Source organism: Coregonus clupeaformis, chromosome 21 (genome assembly GCF_020615455.1).
Source record: "Coregonus clupeaformis isolate EN_2021a chromosome 21, ASM2061545v1, whole genome shotgun sequence".
NCBI lineage: Eukaryota > Metazoa > Chordata > Actinopteri > Salmoniformes > Salmonidae > Coregonus > Coregonus clupeaformis.
Genome location: NC_059212.1, coordinates 23,687,944 through 23,711,310, shown reverse-complemented (window position 1 = coordinate 23,711,310; position 23,367 = coordinate 23,687,944). Strand labels below are relative to the sequence as shown.

The 23,367-nt window shown below is 48.1% G+C and overlaps 1 protein-coding gene across 2 annotated transcripts in view; it reads left to right on the top strand.

Moving 5' to 3' along the window:
* LOC121535116 (choline transporter-like protein 5-A) overlaps window positions 1–23,367 on the top strand; it is a 121,588-nt gene that overhangs the window by 68,517 nt on the left and 29,704 nt on the right. The window contains exons 1-3 of one of the 2 annotated variants that reach the window (XM_041841847.1): window positions 4,011–4,078; window positions 4,162–4,337; window positions 16,773–16,821. In XM_041841847.1, the coding sequence (XP_041697781.1) occupies window positions 4,196–4,337; window positions 16,773–16,821 (191 nt within the window). In that variant the 5' untranslated portion in view covers window positions 4,011–4,078; window positions 4,162–4,195. Of the gene's footprint in view, window positions 1–4,010; window positions 4,079–4,161; window positions 4,338–16,772; window positions 16,822–23,367 lie in introns of those variants that run through there. The other variant, XM_041841848.1, reaches the window with a different exon arrangement.

Below are 23,367 nucleotides of genomic sequence, written 5' to 3'. Positions count from 1 at the left end.
TTTGGGATGAGATGGAATGGGCTGTTCGCAGCATGAATGTACCACCGTCCAATCTGCAGCAACTGTGTGATGCCATCGCGTCAGCATGGACCAACATCCCTGTGGAATGTTTCTGACACCTTGTAGAATCCATGCCCCAAAGAATTCAGGCTCTTATGGAGGCATTGGGTCCGACCCGGTACTAGATGGGTGTACCTAAAAAACTGTCCAGTGAGTGTAGAGAGAGCGTTACAGTAGTTTACAAAAGCTTTGACTTAATTATTATTATTATTTATTATTATCTTGAAACATTTGGATTATTCAGTACCTACTCTCCATTTTAGGTCTGGGTTTATTTTGTTTCACAGTGGAATGCAGTTGGAGATGCTGGTTATCCAGTGGAGTAGTTTGAAGGTAGTTAGACAGCAGTAAGTACATGTACATACTGTACTAATCAAATCAAATCAAATTTTATTGGCCACATGCGCCGAATACAACAGGTGCAGACATTACAGTGAAATGCTTACTTACAGCCCTTAACCAACAGTGCATTTCTTTTTAACAAAAAAAGTAAAAAATAAAACAACAACAAAAAAAGTGTTGAGAAAAAAAGAGCAGAAGTAAAATAAAATAACAGTAGGGAGGCTATATATACAGGGGGGTACCGGTGCAGAGTCAATGTGCGGGGGCACCGGCTAGTTGAGGTAGTTGAAGTAATATGTACATGTGGGTAGAGTTAAAGTGACTATGCATAAATAATTAACAGAGTAGCAGCAGCGTAAAAGGATGGGGTGGGGGGGCAGTGCAAATAGTCCGGGTATCCATGATTAGCTGTTCAGGAGTCTTATGGCTTGGGGGTAGAAGCTGTTGAGAAGTATTTTGGACCTAGACTTGGCACTCCGGTACTGCTTGCCGTGCGGTAGCAGAGAGAACAGTCTATGACTAGGGTGGCTGGAGTCTTTGACAATTTTGAGGGCCTTCCTCTGACACCACCTGGTATAGAGGTCCTGGATGGCAGGAAGCTTGGCCCCAGTGATGTACCCTCTGTAGTGCCTTGCGGTCGGAGGCCAAGCAGTTGCCATACCAGGCGGTGATGCAACCAGTCAGGATGCTCTCGATGGTGCAGCTGTAGAATTTTTTTGAGGATCTGAGGACCCATGCCAAATCTTTTCAGTCTCCTGAGGGGGAATAGGCTTTGTCGTGCCCTCTTCATGACTGTCTTGGTGTGTTTGGACCATGATAGTTCGTTGGTGATGTGGACACCAAGGAACTTGAAGCTCTCAACCTGTTCCACTACAGCCCCGTCGATGAGAATGGGGGCGTGCTCAGTCCTCTTTTTTTCCTGTAGTCCACAATCATCTCCTTTGTCTTGGTCACGTTGAGGGAGAGGTTGTTGTCCTGGCACCACACGGCCAGGTCTCTGACCTCCTCCCCTATAGGCTGTCTCATCGTTGTCGGTGATCAGGCCTACCACTGTTGTGTCGTCGGCAAACTTAATGATGGTGTTGGAGTCGTGCCTGGCCATGCAGTCATGGGTGAACAGGGAGTACAGGAGGGGACTGAGCACGCACCCCTGAGGGGCCCCCGTGTTGAGGATCAGTGTGGCAGATGTGTTGTTACCTACCCTTACCACCTGGGGGCGGCCCGTCAGGAAGTCCAGGATCCAGTTGCAGAGGGAGGTGTTTAGTCCCAGGATCCTTAGCTTAGTGATGAGCTTAGAGGGCACTATGGTGTTGAATGCTGAGCTATAGTTAAGTTACTGCATGGCAGTAGGTATTTTAAACCCATCAGTCCTGAGAGCCCAGTAAAAATTGTATTTTCATTTATATGACTTTTATTTATGAAATCTGAAGTGAAATAGAAAGGTGAACGCAGCGATCAGGTTGGTTCCACCAGGCTAATCATAACCACCATTGATAATGTCATCAGTGCTCTGTGTGTGTGTGTGTGTGTGTGTTTGTTTGTGTGTAACTGTGAATGAAAGAGTGTTAAATAAGAAATGAGAGTAACTCTGTCTGGCCTATTTCTGTTTCCTTTGCTTAGCAGACTACATGGAGGGATGATGCATAAACTGAGCCAGTTATATAGAGAGAGTTACAGTAGCTTACAAAAGCTTTGACTGAATTGAAAAATCTGGATTATTCAGTACCTACTCTCCATTTTAGGTCAGGATTTATTTTGTTTCACAGTAGAATGCAGTTGGAGATGCTGATTATCCAGTGGAGTAGTTTGAAGGTAGTTAGACAACAGTAATACTGTACATACTGTACTACAGTTAAGTTACTGCATAGCAGTAGTTATTTTAACCCTATCAGTCCCGAGACCCCAGCAAAAATCAGCTTTTCATTTATCTGACTTTCATTTATCTGCATGTCCAGCCCTTATATTTAGCCTCAAATTAAGTGTTTTAACATTTTCTTTTCAGGACAACCAGGGCTACAAGTAGAACCCAAAACAATATGACATAAACAGTTGCATTCATGAGTTTTATTGACAAATGTTCAGCCAAAGCAAAAACCTGATAAAAATTAATTTATATGAATGCTTTAAGTACATAAATTGTTTGCTCACTGGGAAATGAATATCCAACTAGTCAGTGACAACTGTTTGGAGTTTGTGACAGCAACTATGTGAGTTTATAACAGTATTATAGACACTATGTCCTGGGATTTCCTATGATCTTCTATGCAGTTTAGAAGAACCCCTTACATTCTAGCGACTCTTGTGTGGCTTGTGAGCGTCAAAGAGTAAAATGTGCATGTTCGTGAGAGTCTCAGCTTTTCATAGATAGCTTTTAATAGTTTGTAGCTCAAACCATTCTGACTACAGACATTTTAGGATAATAGACCTGTGTAAATAGGATCATCTTGGTCATAATGTCAGTCTCGTCTAAAACAGAGTTTGGAACCTCAGTGTGTCACAACAAGTAAATGAACGTTGGGTTTGGATTACAATTATGTCAACAAATCATGCCTCCTTGTGCCAAGCTCCACGTGCAAATCGCCCCTTCACCCCCATTTTGCTTCCCTTCATTGAATGGGGCTCCGTTGTTTCATCGCCCCCCAACCAACTTGTTCAAAGGAACACAGCCGTTTGAGACTGAAAATCCCTATTCGGATTGACCATGCAATGCATGGTTCCAGCAGTATGCACAGCCAACAACTATGGTTTGCATGCACTGCCGAAGGACCCTATCAGAATAGGTGGTTGTAGTTTGTTGGTCCCCAATGAGTATACCGGTAGCTAGACCATAGACTGCTGGTTATGTATCTAGTTATGTATATTTTGATAATCATTATCACGATCATCACTAGCATAGCTGACGTTAGCTTGCTAGTTACCTAGCTAGCTACCAACCAGCTAGCTACCTAACTAGCTAGCTGGCTAACGTTAGCCTACCTCAATACAACTCGGATTTGGCTTAGAAACACAATCACATTTCAAAAGAAGGCAAATCATTTGTAGGAAACTTTTCGTCATGATTGTGATGTCACCAAATTGACTTTAGATGCAGTATTACTTTAGCCAGCTAACTAAGATTGAGGGGACCACCATATTTTAGCTAGCCCACATTAGCATTGCTAGTAACAGTAATCACAACTTTGCCATCTCTCTAAAGTAAATTTGATGATATAATATGACAAAGTTGTTTCCTACTAAGTATTTGCCTATTTTAGCAATGTCATTGTATTTTCATGCCACTCTAAGTTAGCTAATGTAATTTAGAAGAAACATCACATTAGCCTCCGAGGTGTCTAGGGCACAATGTCCCATGTCTAGGGCACAAATAAATATTGGATGCAGCTATGGTGGTACTTGTTAACTCATGTCTGACTACAGCAGTGTACTAACTAGCGGCAACAAACTCAAACTAACCCAGGGCCATAGCAAAACATGTCACAGTTGGTTGTGTAGTGTAACGGCGTCACCGACCTGAATCTAATCCAATAAAGATTACGTTATTTCTCAAGCTATGTTTATAATTGAGGGATGATGACCATCGCTGACCCTGTTTTTCTGTTAGACAAAGTGCACAGTAGGGTGCAAGACTGATCCTCTGGTCATGAACGGATGCCGGGACCTACCAGAAGGAGCAAAGGTGGGTATCATAACAATGTGATTGCAATGGTTTAGCAACCTCCAAAAATCCTTTAGTTCACTGTTCACTTGCTATTTTCACAGCTTGTCAGTCAAGACCTCAGAATAAAAGTGTGTCATGCGACACAAGTACACTTGTGACACCACCTCCATTGTTGCAAGAGTCTCCCTCGACTCCTATGAAAAGGACATGAGGCCTCTGATAGTGACCCGAGTTACTGCCCTGATGACTGCCCAGACGGCTTCATCAGCAACGACAGGTAATGTGTGTTATGTGAAATTTGAAAAGTTGTATTAAAAAATACCTGGCTTGATAAAATATTAGGCTAATTCTCCAGCCAAGCAGATACAACTAGTAGTCATTTTGTGCATTAGCAAAAAACTTTGTCCTTTCTTTAGAACAAAATGCAACTTACTTCTTGGCTGTCTTACAGTGCATTCGCAAAGTATTCAGACCCCTTGACTTTTTCCACATTTTGTTACGTTACAGCCTTATTCAAAAATATATTAAATTGTTTTTTCCCCCTCGTCAATCTACACACAATACCCCATAATGAGAACGCAAAAACAGGTTTTTAGACATTTTAGCAAATGTATAAAAAATTAAAACCGGAAATATCACATTTACATAAGTATTCAGACTCTTTACTCAGTATTTGTTGAAGCACCTTTGGCAGCGATTACAGCCTTGAGTCTTGTTGGGTATGACGCTACAAGCTTGGCACACCTGTATTTGGGGAGTTTCTCCCATTCTTCTCTGCAGATCCTCTCAAGCTCTGTCAGGTTGGATGGGGAGCGTCGCTGCACAGCTATTATCAGGTCTCTCCAGAGATGTTCGATCGGTTTCAAGTCCGGGCTCTGGCTGGGCCACTCAAGGACATTCAGAGACTTGTCCCGAAGCCAATCCTGTTAGGCTATGGTTCAACCCAGCACTCAGAGAAACAAACACGACAAAGGGAGTGGAAGAAACAAAAATACTTTAATAAAAGTTCAAATTGTCTTAGTCCAAAAACAACTGAAGTAAAGGAACAGAGTGGGCTAGTCGGCTCCGGAGGAAGGAGAGGCTGAGGCAGGCAGGCAGGCAGGCAGGCAGGCAGGCAGACCGGCAGGCAGGAAGGCAGGCAGGTTGGGAGGTATGTCTGAACTGAAGACAAAACAAACGACAGGTTAAGGAGAGTGGAGAGCCAGGCTGAAGACAAAGACAAAATAACTTTACTGGTGAGCCAAGTTACCGCTCTGGTAAGAACAACGATCTGGCGCCGGTGGAGAGCCATGCCCCGGAATTAGTAGTGCAGGTTGATGAGAGAATAGGATGCAGCTGCGTAGGCAGGAATCACTGGAAACAACCCGCAGCTGCACAGGGAGAGGCAGATCCTGAGCACGCCCTGATCCACTCCAGACACACCCACATAAAGGGGACAAACACACATACAGATACAACAGACAGAGGGGACAAAACAAGGAGGAAGGGAAACAGAAAAGGGAGAGACAAGCTGCCCACATAACAGTACCCCCCTCAATGGTCGCCACCTGGCGACCCACCAGGCCTGTCAGGGTTGCCGTGATGGAAGTCCGTGATCAGCTGAGGATCCAACACAAAACGCTTAGGGACCCAAGACCTCTCCTCTGGTCCATAACCTTCCCAATCGACTAGGTATTGGAGACCCCTACCCCGCCTCCGAGAGTCCAGGAGCCTACTGACGGTGTAGGCCGGATGGTCGTCAATGAGGCGAACAGGTGGAGGTGGATCAGCCGGCGGACACAAAAGGCTGGAGGACACAGGTTTCAGTTGGGAGACGTGGAAAGTAGGGTGTATCTTCATGGCTGAAGGCAACTTCAAACGAACCGCAGCGGGGTTGATGATGGACTCCACCACAAACGGACCCAGGTACCGAGGAGACAGCTTGCGTGATTTGGTACGAAGAGGTACGTTCTTAGACGACAGCCAAACCTCTTGACCAGGATGAAACACAGGTGCGGGAGTCCTGCTCCTATCCGCTGTCATCTTGTTCCTGTCGGTGGTCCGAAGCAACGCTTCCCGAGCGTCGCGCCACACTCTCTGGCAGCGGCGGAGGTTCTCCTGAACCGAAGGAACAGCCAATTCCTTCTCCTGAGCAGGAAACAGAGGGGGTTGATAACCCATGGTAACTTCGAAGGGTGAAAGACCAGTGGCAGAGGTGGTGAGGGAGTTGTGGGCGTACTCTATCCAAGGCAGATGTTTGGCCCAGGATGATGGATGTTGAGCAGCCACACAACGAATGGTTGCTTCGAGGTCTTGATTGGCTCTTTCTGTTTGACCGTTGGTCTGGGGATGAAACCCTGAGGATAGACTAACGGAAGCACCCAAAGCAGAACAGAAAACCTTCCAAACACGGGAAGTAAACTGTGGGCCTCTATCAGATACGATGTCCACAGGTATTCCATGGGGACGGAATACATGTTGGACTAGGAGGTCCGCTGTCTCACTGGCAGACGGTAATTTTGGTAATGCTATATAGTGAACAGATTTAGAGAATCTGTCCACAATGGTAAGTATAGTATCATTACCTTCAGACTTGGGTAGGCGGTGACAAAATCCATGGCTATGTGGGACCAGGGACGGCTGGGAACTGGGAGGGGTAGCAGCAGCCCCGAAGGGGACTGATGGGAGGCTTTGCCCCGAGCACAGGTTGAACAGGCTGCCACAAAAGCCCGAACGTCAGTTTCCATTGAAGGCCACCAAAAATGTCTCCTAAGCAGCGTCAACGTGCGTCTCATCCCAGGGTGACCAGCAAAACGGGAGGTGTGAATCCACTGCAACACCTGAGACCGGACCGTCTCGGGAACAAAGAGTAGGTTGGGAGGTCCATCACCCGGTCCCGGGTCCGTGGCAAGTGCAGTCTTCACAAGAGACTCGATCTCCCACTGTACTGCCGCCACGACGCATGAGGAAGGTAGGACTGCCTCAGGCTCGCTGGTCTCCGAAGGGTCAGCAAACTGGCGGGACAAAGCATCTGGTTTAACATTTCTTGACCCCGGTCTGTATGTAAGAATAAAGTTAAACCTACTAAAAAACAGGGCCCATCTGGCTTGGCGTGAGTTGAGTCTCTTAGTGGCTTGGATGTAAGCCAAGTTTTTGTGGTCTGTCCAGACCACAAACGGCAGTTCAGCTCCATCCAGCCAGTGCCGCCATTCTTCCAATGCTAGCTTGACCGCCAGCAGTTCTCGGTTTCCAACGTCGTAATTCCGTTCTGTGGGTGACAATTTCTTGGAGAAAAAGCACAGGGGTGAAGCTTTTGGTCAGTGGGGGAGCGCTGGGGAGAGGACTGCTCCCACACCTGAGTCCGACGCGTCCACCTCCACAACAAACTGTAGAGAGGTATTGGGGTGTATCAACACAGGGGAGGTGGAAAACAGTTCCTTCAAAACCCCCTACCGCCTGCTCCGCCTCAGGGGACCACAGAAAAGGGACTTTAGGGGATGTGAGTCTAGTAAGGGGTGCCACCACTTTACTAAAACCCTTAATGAACCTACGGTAGAAGTTAGCAAAGCCCAAAAATCGTTGAAGTTGCTTACGGGTGGTGGGTATGGGCCATTCCGTCACTGCCCGGATCTTCTCGGGTCCGCCTTCACCTGCCCGCTCTCAATGATGAAACCAAGGAACGATGTAGACTGTTTGTGGAACTCACACTTCTCTGCTTTGACGTACAGCTTGTTCTCCAAGAGCCGTTGAAGGACTTGACGGACGTGTGACTCATGCTCCTCGGGTGACTTGGAAAAAACAAGAATATCATCCAGGTATACAAAGACAAAACGGTTCAAAAATCCCTAAGAACATCGTTCACCATGGCTTGGAAAACAGCAGGGCGTTTGAGAGCCCAAAGGGCATGACCAAATACTCAAAATGTCCCAGTGGAGTGTTGAAAGCGGTTTTCCACTCATCTCCCTTTCGGATCCGGACAAGGTGATAAGCGTTCCTGAGGTCGAGCTTGGAGAAAACTGTGGCGCCATGCAGAGGTTCAAAAGCAGAGTTGATGAGTGGAAGGGGATACTTGTTTTTAACAGTTATGTTGTTTAAACCCCTGAAATCGATACAGGGGCGTAACGACTTGTCCTTCTTTTCCACGAAAAAGAAACCTGCACCCAAAGGAGACGACGAGGGACGGATTATGCCCGAGACCAGAGAATCACCAATGTACTGCTCCATTGCCTCTCTTTCCGGTCGGGACAGATTGTATAAGCGACTAGAGGGCAAGGGAGCACCAGGAAGCAGTTCAATAGGGCAATCATAAGGCCTATGTGGTGGTAGAGACAGAGCCTTGTCCTTACTGAAAACCTCCGCTAAGTCATGGTATTCTTTGGGGACAGATGACAGATCAAGAGGAGCTGAGGGATGAGTTGGGTTACACTTAGTGGGGGAACCGCTGACCTAAGGCACTCTGAATGGCAGTTAGTGCTCCAACTGAGAATGGTGTGACGTGTCCAATCAATTTGTGGGTTGTGAAGAGCCAACCAGGGGAAGCCAAGGATAAGGGAGGTAGCTGAGCCAGACATAACTCTTAGCTGAATGCTTTCACAATGATTGCCAGAAATCACTAGGGAAACGGGGGTGGTTTGATGAGTTATCTCCGCGAGGAGGCGCCCATCAAGGGCTGTGACCCGAATGGGGGTAGGTAGTGGCTCCATGGGGATACGAGCTTGTGTAACGAACTGGTGGCTAATAAAGTTGTCTTCTGCACCTGAGTCTATGAGAGCTGAGAGTGGCAGGGAATGACTCTGGAAACGTAAGGTTACAGGTACTTGTAATCGGGGAATGATGGGTTCAGGATCTAACTCTGGGCTCGCAAGTAGACCCACCGTTACGAGCGAGCCTTGTCTTTTGGCCGCTTAGGGCATGTAGCCAGAATGTGTGTGGCGTCTCCACAGTACAGGCACTCACCCGCCTGGAGGCGCCGTTGCCGCTCTGCTGGAGGTAGTCGAGCTCGACCCTCTTGCATAGGTTCCTCCTCTGTGCTCGGGATGGAATCAGGAACAAGAAGCTGCCGGCTCCGGGGAGGCGAGACTCGAGTGGTTGAAGGCTGGGGAACTCGTCCTCCTAGATGCGGCCGACCGCCTCTCTCCCGACGCCTCTCCGCAACCGGTTGTCTAGCTTAATGGACAGGGAAACGAGAGAATGTAAATCATGTGGCTCGTCACGAGCAGCCAGTTCATCCTTAATAGCTTCATTCAAACCGTTTAGAAATGCTCCTTGAAGTGCCACATTGTTCCACTTGGAGTCTGCTGCCAAAGTCCAGAACTCAATAGAGTACTCAGCCACACTGTTAGAACCCTGCCTCAAATTAAAAAAGTATCTTGGAGGAATTACCCACATGGTCAGGATGGTCAAAAACAGTCTTCAATTTAGCAGAAAAATCAGCGAAAGTCAATCCAGTCAAAGTTTGATTTGAGCATACAGACTCAGCCCAAACCAGAGCTCTCCCTCTTAACAGCCCCAGAACATAATGTACCTTAGAAGAATCAGTAGAAAACGACAGTGGTCTCTGCCGAAAAATCAAGTCACACTGAAGCAAAATCCCCGGCACTTGTCCAATTCTCCATTGAACGGTTCAGGCGACGTGACAGGGGGTTCCCGATGGAACGAAGCCTGCATAATGTCAGAGGAAACAACTTGGGGTGCATCAAACTGAGGGACAGAGAGAGATGGAGAGCTGATAACAGACAATTTAGAGACTTGTGTAGTTAACTGAGTCACCTGGTTCAGCAGTTGATGATTATCTTCCAAAAGAGTCCGAATCAATTGGTCATGCTGTCCTAGCAACGTTCCTTGAGCCTGGATAGCTTGTTGGAAGCTGTCTTCGTTTGCCCCGTGCTGTTTCTCTGTTGGGTCCATGGCCAGATCGTTCTGTTAGGCTATGGTTCAACCCAGCACTCAGAGAAACAAACACGACAAAGGGAGTGGAAGAAACAAAAATACTTTAATAAAAGTTCAAATTGTCTTAGTCCAAAAACAACTGAAGTAAAGGAACAGAGTGGGCTAGTCGGCTCCGGAGGAAGGAGAGGCTGAGGCAGGCAGGCAGGCAGGCAGGCAGACCGGCAGGCAGGAAGGCAGGCAGGTTGGGAGGTATGTCTGAACTGAAGACAAAACAAACGACAGGTTAAGGAGAGTGGAGAGCCAGGCTGAAGACAAAGACAAAATAACTTTACTGGTGAGCCAAGTTACCGCTCTGGTAAGAACAACGATCTGGCGCCGGTGGAGAGCCATGCCCCGGAATTAGTAGTGCAGGTTGATGAGAGAATAGGATGCAGCTGCGTAGGCAGGAATCACTGGAAACAACCCGCAGCTGCACAGGAGAGGCAGATCCTGAGCACGCCCCCTGATCCACTCCAGACACACCCACATAAAGGGGACAAACACACATACAGATACAACAGACAGAGGGGACAAAACAAGGAGGAAGGGAAACAGAAAAGGGAGAGACAAGCTGCCCACATAACAAATCCTGTGTTGTCTTGACTGTGTGCTTAGGGTCGTTGGCCAGTTGGAAGGTAAATATTCATCCCAGTCTGAGGTCCTGTGTGCTCTGGAGCAGGCTTTCATCAAGGATCTCTCTGTACTTTCCTCCGTTCATCTTTCCCTAGATCCTGACTAGTCTTCCAGTCCCTGCCACTGAAAAACATCCCCACAGCATAAAATAAAATAAAATTGTATTGGTCACATACACATATTTAGCAGATGTTATTGCGGTGTAGCGAAATGCTTGTTCCTAGCTCCAACAGTGCAGTAGTATCTAACAATACACACAAATCTAAAAGTAAAATAATGGAATTAAGAAATATATAAATATTAGGACGAGCAATGTCGGAGTGGCAGACTAAAATACAGTAGAATAGAATACAGTATATACATATGAAATGAGTAAAGCAGTATTTAAACATTATTAAAGAGGCCAGTGATTCTATGTATATAGGGCAGCAGCCTCTAAGGTGCAGGGTTGAGTAACCGGGTGGTAGCCGGCTAGTGATGGCTATTTAACAGTCTGATGGCCTTGGGATAGAATATGTTTTTCAGTCTCTTGGTCCCAGCATTGATGCACCTGTACTGACCTCGCCTTCTGGATGATAGCGGGATGGACAGGCTGTGGCTCGGGTGGTTGATGTCCTTGATGATCTTTTTGCCTTCCTGTGACATCGGGTGCTGTAGAGGTCCTGAAGGGCAGGCAGTGTGCCTCTGGTGATGCGTTGGGCAGACCGCACCACCCTCTGGAGAGCCCTGTGGTTGCGGGCGGTGCAGTTTCCATACCAGGCGGTGAATACAGCCCGACAGGATGCTCTCAATGGTGCATCTGTAAAAGTTTGTGAGGGTCTTAGGGGCCAGGCCAAATTTCTTCAGCCTCCTGAGGTTGAAGAGGCGCTGTTGTGCCTTCTTCACCACACTGTCTGTGTGGGTGGACCATTTCAGATTGTCAGTGATGTGTACGTCGAGGAACTTGAAGCTTTTCACCTTCTCCACTGCGGTCCCGTTGATGTGGATAGGGGCGTGCTCCCTCCACGATCAACTCCTTCATTTTGTTGACGTTGAGGGAGAGGTTATTTTCCTGGCATCGCTCCTCCAGGGCCCTCACCTCCTCCCTGTAGGCTGTCTCATCATTGTTGGTAATCAGGCCTACTACTGTTGTCGTCTGCAAACTTGATGATTGAGTTGGAGGTGTGCGTGGCCACGCAGTCATCGGTGAACAGGGAGTACAGGAGGGGCCTGAGCACGCACCCTTGTTGGGCCCCTGTGTTGAGAATCAGTGGAGGTGTTGTTTCCTACCTTCACCACCTGGGTGCGGCCCGTCAGGAAGTCCAAGACCCAGTTGCACAGGGCGGGGTTCAGACCTTATGGTGTTGATGGCTGAGATAGTGTCAATGAACAGCATTCTTACGTAGGTATTCCTCTTGTCCAGATGGGATAGGGCAGTGTGCAGTGCGATGGCGATTGCATCGTCTGTGGATCTATTGGGGTGGTAAGCAAATTGAAGTGGGTCTAGGGTGTCAGGTAAGGTAGACGTGATATGATCCTTAACTAGCCTCTCAAAGCACTTCATGATGACAGAAGTGAGTGCTACGGGCGATTAGTCATTTAGTTCAGTTACCTTTTCTTTCTTGAGTACAGGAACAATGGTGGACATCTTGAAGAAAGTGGGGACAGCAGATTGGTATAGGGAGAGCTTTAATATGTCCGTAAACACACCAGCCAGCTGGACGCGGCTAGGGATGCCATCTGGGCTGGCAGCCTTGCGAGGGTTAACACGCTTAAATGTCTTACTCACGTGGGCCACGGAGAACGAGAGCCCGCCACGTCGGTGGCACTGTGTTATCCTCAAAGCGGGCTAAGAAGGTGTTTAGCTTGTTCCGGAGAAAGACATCGGTGTCCGCGAAGTGGCCTTTGTAATCCGTGACTGTCTGCAGACCCTGCCACATAAGTCTTGTGTCTGAGCCATTGAATTGTGACTCCACTTTGTCTCTGTACTGACGTTTTGTCTGTTTGATTGCCTTATGGAATGAATAACTACACTGTTTGTATTCAACCATTATCCCAGTCACCTTGCCATGGCTAAATGCGGTGGTTCGCACTTTCAGTTTTCCGCGAATGCTGCCATCTATCCACGGTTTCTGGTTTGGGTAGGTTTTAATAGATACCGTGGGAACAACATCCCCTATACACTTCCTGATGAGCTCAGTCACCGTGTCCATGTATACATCAATGTTATTCTCTGAGGCTACCCGGAACATATCCCAGTCCACGTGATCAAAACAATCTTGAAGCATGGATTCCGATTGGTCAGTCCAGCTTTGAATAGACCTTAGCACGGGTACTTCCTGTTTGAGTTTCTGCCTACAGGAAGGGAGGAGCATAATGGAGTTGTGATCTGATTTGCTGAAGGGAGGGCGGGGGATGGCCTTGTAGGCATCCCAGAAATGGGAATAGCAGTGATCGAGTGTTTTTCCAGAGCGAGTAGTACATTCAATGTGTTGATAAAACTTTGTTAGCGTTTTCCTCAGATTTGCTTTGTTAAAATCCCCAGCTACAATAAATGCGGCCTCAGGATATGTGCTTTCCAGTTTGCATAAAGTCCAGTGTAGTTCCTTGAAGGCCGTCGTGGTATCGGCTTGAGGGGGAATATACACGGCTGTGACTATAACCGAAGAGAATTCTCTTGGGAGGTAATAATACGGTCTGCATTTGATTGTGAGGTATTCTAGGTCGGGTGAACAAAAGGCCTTGAGTTTCTGTATGTTATCACAATCACACCATGAGTAGTTAATCATGAAACATACACCACCGCCTTTCTTCTTCCCAGAGAATTCTTTATTCCTGTCTGCGCGATGTACTGAGAACCCAGCTGGTTGTATGGACGGGGGCAGTATATCCTGAGAGGGCCATGATTCCGTGAAACAGAGTATGTTACGGTCCCTGATGTCTCTCTGGAAGGAGATCCTCACCCTGAGCTCGTCTACTTTATTGTCCAGAGACTGAACATTAGTGAGTAATATACTCTGAAGCGGTGTATGGTTTGCCCGCCTCCTGAGTCGGACTAGAAGTCCACTCTGAATACCTCTTTTCCGCCGGCGGCGTCATGGAGCAGCCTCTGGGTAAGTTAAATTGCTCTAGGGGGTACGAACAAAGGATCCTGTTCGGGAAAGTTCGCCACTCTGATATCCAAAAGTTATTTCCGGCTGTATGTAATAACACAAAAAACATTCTGGGCTAATAATGTAAGAAATAACACACAAAGAAACAAAATACTACAAAGTTGCTTAGGAGCTAGAAGCAGAGCTGCCATGTTTGTCGGCGCCATCTTGCATGATGCTGCCACCACCATGCTCCACCGTAGGGATGGTGCCAGGTTTCCTCCAGAAGTGAAGCTTGGCATTCAGGTCAAAGAGTTCAAACTTGGTTTCATCAGACCAGAGAATCTTGTTTCTCATGGTCTGAGAGTCTTTAGATGCCTTTTGGCAAACTCCAAGCGGGCTGTCATGTGCCTTTTACTGAGGAGTGGCATCTATCTGGCCAGCATAAAAGCCTGATTGGTGCAGTGCTGCAGAGATGGTTGTCCTTCTGGAAGGTTCTCCCATCTCCACAGAAGAACTCTGGAGCTCTGTCAGAGTGACCATCGGGTTCTTGGTCACCTCCCTGACCAAGGCCCTTCTCCCCCGATTGCTCAGTTTGGCCGGGCGGCCAGCTCGAGGAAGAGTCTTGGTGGTTCCAACTTCTTCCATTTAAGAATGATGGAGGCCACTGTGATTTTGGGGACCTTCAATGCTGCAGACATTTTTTGGTACCCTTCCCCAGATCTGTGCCTCGACACAATTCTGTCTCTGAGCTTGACGGACAATTCCTTCAACCTCATGGCTTGGTTTTTGCTCTGACATGCTCTGTCAACTGTGGCACCTTATATAGACAGATGTGTGCCTTTCCAAATCATGTCCAATCAATTGAATTTACCACAGGTGGACTCCAATCAAGCTTTAGAAACGTCTCAAGGATGATCAATGGAAACAGGATGCACCTGAGCTACATTTTGAGGGTCTGAATACTTATGTAATTAAGGTATTTCTGTTTTTGATTTGTAATAAATTTGCAGACATTTCTAAAAATCTGTTTTCGCTTCGTCATTATTGGGTATTGTGTGTAGATTGATGAGGATTTATTTATTTATTTAATCCATTTTAGAATAAGGCTGAAACGTAACAAAATGTGGAAAAAGTCAAAGGGTCTGAATACTTTCCAAATGCACTGTCACAGGTCCTCTCAGTCAACACCACCTCATAAGATTGCCTGCTGCAGTTGTTCGAGAGATGTCCAGTTTGCAGCCGAACATGCAGAATAGGAAGACCAGCAAGGGGCTCCTCATCAGCATCATGCAGACATGCCCTCGCAGTGATAATTCCTATGAATAGAACAGTCTGCCACATGTTGGCAAGGAGCGAATCTGCGCTGCTATGATCATCAATGGGGCTCTGGCAAAGACCTCACCTCCAGCCTCACCTCTTGCCTGCTCACCAACGGTCGTCGATGGGGAGAACAGAATTAGGTAGGTTTTATCTGACCATTCTAAATTCAACATAGTACCTGTTTGTGTGTCAGATATTACCTATCCTAACTGCCATTGGTAATAGAACAGTGACTGTGTGTGTGTGTTCACAGAAACATGTATGGAGCCAGTACATGGAGACTTGCAGGATGATGTGAAGAAGTCCAGACTGACAGACGGGCTTGATACTGATGTCTCTGAATGGAGAGGGACCTTGCACTCAGCATTAAAATTTAAAACTGGCTAGACAACTTTTACATGTATTGTCTTTTTTTATTATTGAATTGAATGGTATTTGTCAATATAGTGAGGGAGAAAGCCTGTGTATTCTGTACCAGGATCAGGGAATTCCTGTTGTATATATGGGACACCACACAGGAAGGTATGACCACTCTGACATGTTTGCCAAGGTAGCCCCATTACCACCAGACAAAATGCTGATAGACACAGTATCTGTATCGGCTGGGAATGACAATAAAAGATGAAAGGTGCACATTGTTATATTAGCAGAACCCTGCTCCTATGGTGTTATGTAAAGGGTTGTTTATTCTACATGGACCTGTTACTACATTTGAAATGTATGAAAACACTTAGTTTAGAATATCTACATAAATTCATCAATTGCATTTTGATCATATTACTCTGTAGGCTACTGACCTATTCAAAGCTTCCTCCGGCATCTCACCATACATCTGCCTCTAGTTATTGAACTCAACCTGCAGGAGGTTTATTTGTTGTTTATTTGCGGGCAAGGTTCTGACAAATGGGTGTGTCTTGCTGGTGGCAAGGACACATCCAAGAAACACCCACATCAAATCACACCCCCAAGCCAACTCACATTTGGCTTCTGTCATGGCCGCCAGCATTTCTTTAGGAGCAATCCATAAAACAAGGCCAAATCAGCGGGTGCAGTTCCCCTTTAAAGGCACCTTCAATTGAGGTGTTCATTCTACAAACTGTGACCTGCCAATCAACTGAATCTTTTGTTTACGGTTTGAGTTGAAATAACTGTTGAATGAGTACACTCATTTTTTCACACTCATTTTTCATGTGCCGGATTTTCATTCAGCAAAGTCACTCAAGCTGCATAAGTCGGACAAGAAGAGATAAATTGGATGGTTGATGACTGGCATTCATACACCTGAGTGAGAATGTGAGAACACAAACTCAGGAAAGTCACCTTCAACAAACCACAATGAAGTAATTTTCCGGCCAGAATCACAAACTCTTTCTCTGCCTCAGTCTCTCAACCTCTGTTGCTCTCTCACCCCCCACACACACACACACTCACCACCCTTCTACACTACTCCTCTCTCACACTGCTACCACAGGCAGACAAGTGGAACTATACTGGTGACAGATACAGAATTTATGAGCAGAACACCTTCAAACCCAGCACAGTCTTCTCTCCCCAAAGCCTTCCAGGTCACTGGCTTGAACCCTTTCAACTTTTTCCGCACAAAGACCAATACCATCCAGGAACACTACAGAGTTTCTCCACTCCTGGACCATGGACAGAATCATGTCTGTTGGGTGTTGCTGTTTGGTTATTAAGTGTAAGCTGACAGCTGTTTAATTATGTTTCGTATCGTTACTCTTCATATCACTTTGACTAATGTGTAAATCTCTCTTTTTCAGGAGAACCACGCAAGTTTGACCCAACATTCAGAGGACCAATCAGCAACAGGTAATTTCCCTTTTTTGCTTTCGCCTTCACAGCTGAACAGTGGGTCTTTTTGTTTCATTTGTGAGAGGCACTGAGTGCTTGTTGCTATGTGTGATCCCATTTCCAGACGGTGAGTGTTTTCACTATACTGCTACTAATAGCTAGAAGTGATGATGAAATGAGAGTGCTGCCAAAGGGCTGTCCCACTGGTGATGTACTGCACACATTTTAGGGCTTTGGTGATGTACTACACAACTTTTAGTACTACACATCAATGTTAAAGACCTCAGTCACCATGGAACTGCCCATATCGACAGTGTTTGATTTGATATAAAACAGAATGTTTTAATGAATGAAGGGCTATGTCCCTTATCCTTTAAAGGTAGTGCACTAATCGAAGAATAGGGTGTCATTTGAGACAGAGCCCATGGTCTGCTCTGATCTCTGCTTTGACTGAACTGAAAATGTCTCTGTTGTGGAAATTACATTTATAGGCTATAGTCATTAACCTTTAAGCTAATATTTAATGTGAGTTAAGCCTATTCTCATACAGACCCTGTGAAATGTCAGTGGTGCTTAACCCAGTGTTTAACTTACATTTCAGATATTATAAGAGTGTGATGCGTGTGATAGGAGTCAGGCGCAGGAGAGTAATAGGCATCCAAAAAGTTTATTCCGTCGATAAACAGTTGCGCAAGCATGCGACAACAAAACTCAGGCACAGGGGGAAAAATCTACCCTGGCAACAACAATGTAAGGGTAGCTCAACCGAGTTACACACAGCTCACTACAAACGATCACCCACACAGACAAGGAAGCAGAGGGAACACTTATACAATGACTAATTGGGGATAAGGACCAGGTGTGTGTGATTAATTAGACAAGACAAGTGGAGTGATGATAAATGGATCGGCAGCAGCTAGTAAGCCGGTGACGACGAACGCTGAACCCTGCCCGAACAAGGAGGGGAAGCAGTCTCGGCAGAAGTTGTGACAGTACCCCCCCCCCTTGACGCGCAGCTCCAACAGCGCACCGACCCCGGCCTCGGGGACGGCCAGGAGGACGCGGAGCAGGGCGAGCCGGATGGCGACGGTGGAAATCCCGTAACATGGAGGGATCGAGGATATCCCTCACCGGGACCCAGCACCGTTCCTCCGGACCGTACCCTTCCCACTCCACGAGGTACTGAAGGCCCCCCACCCGACGCCTCGAATCCAGGATGGAACGGACCGAGTACACCGGGGCCACCTCGATGTCCAGAGGAGGTGGAGGGACCTCCCGCACCTCAGACTCCTGGAGCGGACCAGCTACCACCGGCCTGAGGAGAGACACATTAAACGAGGGGTTAATACGGTAATCACGGGGAAGTAATAACTTATATGTGACCTCGTTGACTCTCCTCAGGACTTTGAACGGCCCCACAAACCGCGGGCTCAGCTTCCGGCAGGGCAGGCGGAGGGGCAGATTCTGGGTCGAGAGCCAGACCCGATCCCCCGGTACAAAGACAGGGGCCTCACTGCGGTGGCGGGCAGCGTTGGCCTTCTGACGACGCACGGCGCATTGGAGGTGAACGTGGGCAGCATCCCATGTCTCCTCCACGCGCCGAAACCAGTCATCCACCATTCTGGGCATATTCTGCCCATGGCAAGAACACCAACCACTCCCCCGGCCGGTCCTGGCAGTAGGACCGCAGGAACCTACCCACATCCTGATTTACCCGTTCCACCTGCCCATTACTCTCGGGGTGGAACCCAGAGGTCAGGCTGATGAGATACCCATGTTCCATGAACGCCTTCCAGACCTTGGACGTGAACTGGGGACCTCGGTCAGACACTATATCCTCTGGTACCCCGTAGTGCCGGAAGACGTGAGTAAATAGGGCCTCCGCAGTCTGCAGGGCCGTGGGAAGACCGGGCAGAGGAAGGAGGCGGCAGGACTTTGAGAAGCGGTCCACAATGACCAGGATGGTGGTGTTACCTTGGGAGAGGGGAAGATCAGTCAGAAAATCAATGCTAAGGTGAGACCATGGTCGTTGTGGAACTGGTAATGGTTGTAGCTTACCCACTGGGAGGTGCCTAGGTGCCTTACTCTGGGCGCACACCGAGCAGGAGGAGACGTACACCCTCACGTCCTTAGCCAAGGTAGGCCACCAGTACTTTCCGCTCATGCAGCGCACTGTACGACCAATACCTGGATGACCAGAGGAGTGTGATGTGTGTGCCCAGAAGATCAGACGATCACGGATAAGAGCAGGCACGTACTGTAGCCCATCTGGACACTGAGGTGGAAAGGGATCCGTGCGTAATGCCTGCTCTATATCCGCGTCCATCGCCCATACTACCGGCGCCACAATGCAGGAGGTCGGCAGTATGGGAGTGTTGTTTCTGGGCCTCTCCTCTGTGTCATACAACCGGGACAGCGTGTCTGCCTTCACGTTCTTCGTACCCGGGATGTATGATAGAGTGAAATCAAACCGGGTGAAGAATAGGGCCCACCTCGCAGCCCGGATGTACTCCAGGTTACGGTGGTCCGTCCAGATGAGGAAAGGGTGTTTTGCCCCCTCGAGCCAATGCCTCCACATGGTCAAGGCTCGGACAACAGCCAACAGCTCCCGATCACCAACGCCGTAGTTCTGCTCCGCTGGGCTGAGCTTCTTCGAAAAGAATGCACAGGGGCGGAGCTTGGGTGGCGTACCCGAGCGTTGAGACAGGACAGCTCCTATCCCAACCTCGGACACATCCACCTCCACTACGAACGGTAGTGATGAATCGGGGTGGGCCAGTACTGGGGCTGAGGTGAACAGACCCCGCAGTTTGCTGAAGGCCAGGTCAGCCTCAGCAGACCAGCGGAGCCGGGACAGCCCACCCTTCAACAGCGAGGTAATGGGAGCTGCGACCTTGCCAAAGCCCCGGATAAACCTCAGATAATAGTTGGCAAAGCCAAGGAAGCGCTGCACCTCCTTAACCGTGGTTGGAGTCGGCCAATTACGCACGGCTGAAATACGATCTCCCTCCATCTCCACATACGATCTCCCTGTCGTCTCCCTGTTCAGTGGTCGATAATCAATGCACGGGCGCAGACCTCCGTCCTTCTTCTTCACAAAGAAGAAATTCGAGGAGGCAGGTGAAGTGGAGGGACGTATATACCCCTGGCGCAGGGACTCAGTGACATATGTTTCCATAGCCACCGTTTCAGCCTGTGACAGGGGGTATATATGACTCCTGGGAGGTACAGCGTCTACCCGGAGGTTTATCGCGCAATCCCCCGCCCGATGAGGTGGTAATTTAGTAGCCTGCGTTTTAGAGAACGCTTGCGCCAGATCGAGGTATTCAGGGGGAATGCGCACGGTGGAGGTACTGCCTGGACTTTCCACCGTGGTTGCACCAACGGAAACACCTAGACACCTACCCTGACACTCTCATGACCACCCTGTGAGAACCCTCTGCGGCCATGAGAAAGCAGGAGACTCAATAATGGAAAAAAGTAACCTGCTCACAATGAGTCTCCTGCGTAATCATGGTGACTGGTGCAGTAACTTCCTTAACCAACCCGGACCCTAATGGTCGACTATCAAGTGCTCTGATGGGGCGTGGAATGGATAGGGGAATCAATGGAACGCCTATACGGTGTGCGAATGCCCTGTCCATAAAGTTCCCAGCTGCGCCTGAATCGACTAGCGCCTTACACTGGGGAACATCCATGTGCTCAGGAAAGGAGACAATTATTTTACAGTGCGCAGCAGAGGGCTCTGAACAAGTGTGGGTGTTCGATACCTGGGGTGATGCGAGAGTGCCCTGCCTGCCGCCTCCAAACCCAGAAGAGCATTGACGACAACGTGTGGTGAAATGTCAGAGTCTTCCGGAGTGGAAACGGGCAGACCCCTACCAGGACGTTCTCTGGCTGCCAGCAGGTTATCCAACCGAATGGCCATGTCCACCAGTTTATCGAAGGATAACATGGTGTCCCGGCAGACTAGCTCCCGTCGGTCGTCCTCCCGCAGAAATGGTCGATCAGGGCCCGCTCGTTCCAACCGGACCCCGCTGCCAGCGTCCGGAACTCCAACGCGAAGTCCTGCGCGGTCCTCGTCCCCTGCCTCAGGTGGACCAGTCGCTCACCAGCCTCTCGACCCTCGAGCGGGTGGTCGAATACCGCCCGAAAGAGGCAAGCGAACTCCCTGTAGTCCTCCAACGCGGCTCCTCCTTCGTTCCACACCGCGTTGGCCCACTCCAGGGCTTTCCCACAGAGGCAGGAAACGACGACGGACACCTTCTCCCACTCCGATGGTGCCGGCCTGATGCTGGCGGAGTAAAGATCCAATTGGAGGAGGAATCCTTGGCACAGCGCCGCTGTCCCCTCGAACGACCGTGGTCGGGATATCTGGATCCCTCCTAGTGCTGGGGTGTAGGTGGCTGGATCTGGTTGGCCAGCTGGTCTCGACAGATCGGGTCTGCTCCTCTCCAGGCGTTGGACGACCTGAAGAAACCGATCCATCGCTTCCCCCAAGCTGGCCACCATCGTGGAGTGCTCCTGAACCCGTGCCATGACTCCAGGCATGCGCTCTTCTCCCGCTGACTCCATAGCGGGTGGGTGATTCTGTGATGCGTGTGATAGAAGGAGTCAGGCGCGGGAGAGTAATACGCATCCAAAAAGTTTATTCCGTCGATAAACAGTTGCGCAAGCATGCGACAACAAAACTCAGGCACAGGGGAAAAATCTACCCCGACAACAACAAGGTAAGGGTAGCTCAACCGAGCTACACACAGCTCACTACAAACGATCACCCACACAGACAAGGAAGCAGAGGGAACACTTATACAATGACTAAGGACCAGGTGTGTGTGATTAATTAGACAAGACAAGTGGAGTGATGATAAATGGATCGGCAGCAGCTAGTAAGCCGGTGACGACGAACGCCGAACCCTGCCCGAACAAGGAGGGAAAGCAGGCTCGGCGGAAGTCGTGACAAAGAGATTATCCTTTGGTGAAATAATTAAATATTATTCCATAGAATTCAGTAGTAGGATTTGGTGCTTTGGAAAAGCACACATCTCCTCAAACAAACTATTAGAGGTTAAACTTTATATTCTAATACCATCCATATTATACATGTCTTTGCCACTACATTACAAACCCAAACATGTGAGATTATCTAGCCAACCTTCACAGATGATTCAGACCCTCCCTTCCCAACCAATCTCCTAGGCAGAGCATTACACCTGACAGAAGCCAGAGAGCGAAAACAATTCGCTTTTCTCTCCCGTCTGACGGTGTCACAGCTAAAAGCCTGTCAGAGAAAAGAGGGAGGAAATCGATGGCTATTAGAGACTCAGGTGACTGACTGGCTGCAATCAGTGTGGCTGCAGTGCCAACCAGCTGGAACAGGGACCAGGTCAGCTGGTTAGAGCCCCACTAGCCCAGACAGAGAGGGGAGGTAAGGAGTGGAGCAAAGTGGGATGTTTAAATGAGCAACGAGGAGGACACTTCAAATCCTTTATTAGACCTCACTGACAAAACCTGTCCAGGGGAAAAGAGGCTGAAAAAAGAGAGAGAAAATGAGTGTCTGGGTGGTTGATTGTTATGGTGGGACAATGCTGGAGGATTGGTGTTGTGGAGATTGTAGCCATCTTTGTAGTTTTGCTTTGGGTGTTTGGCAATGGAAATGTATTCGGACTAATTGTATGATTTGAAGAGCGTTGTGGGTGCACAGACCTCAAATCTGCCATCGACCCATCTCCCACTGTTTCAGCTTATATTCACAAGGTTCAATTGATGATAAATAACACCTTAGTTTGCAGTGTTGATCAGGGGAAAGGAGGGGTAGATTATTGCTGTTGTTCCCAGAGAAAAGGTGAGAAATTCATTTGAACACTTAATTTGATCCTTTACTGAAGGCTTCCCTTAAAGTCAGAGTAGGGAGCTGCAGAGATGTAATTATAGATCTTGTGTGTGTGTGTGTGTGTGTGTGTGTGTGTGTGTGTGTGTGTGTGTGTGTGTGTGTGTGTGTGTGTGTGTGTGTGTGTGTGTGTGTGTGTGTGTGTGTGTGTGTGTGTGTGTGTGTGTGCGTGTGTGTGCGTGTGTGCGTGTGTGCGTGTGTGCGTGTGTGCGTGTGCGTGTGTGCGTGCGCGTGTGCGCGTGCAAAGCTCTTATGGTGGCAAAAATTACACAGGAATTAATTATGAAATTACCAAACTTTTTATAGCTACACAATAAGTGTTAATGTTGTTCTATTTGATTCTTTTAGGATTTCTCTGTATCAGTGTTTTCACTCCAGCAGCAATTTCAGGGATCAGGGGATATCTTATTAAAGATATGTTTCAGCTACCCAGCAAGACCGAGATCCTCCACAGATGTCTAAGACTATGTTGAAGAGTTTTCTAAAGCTGTGTATGTGTATTGCTAAACCTTTTGCTGTATTAGAATATACACTGCTCAAAAAAATTAAGGGAACACTTAAACAACACATATTCATAAAAGCAGCTTACTCAGAACTGGCCACCAGATACTCATGACCTTTAAATACCGACCTAGCCTTATTTCTTCCAATGTCATTATTTAACCTTGCCATCT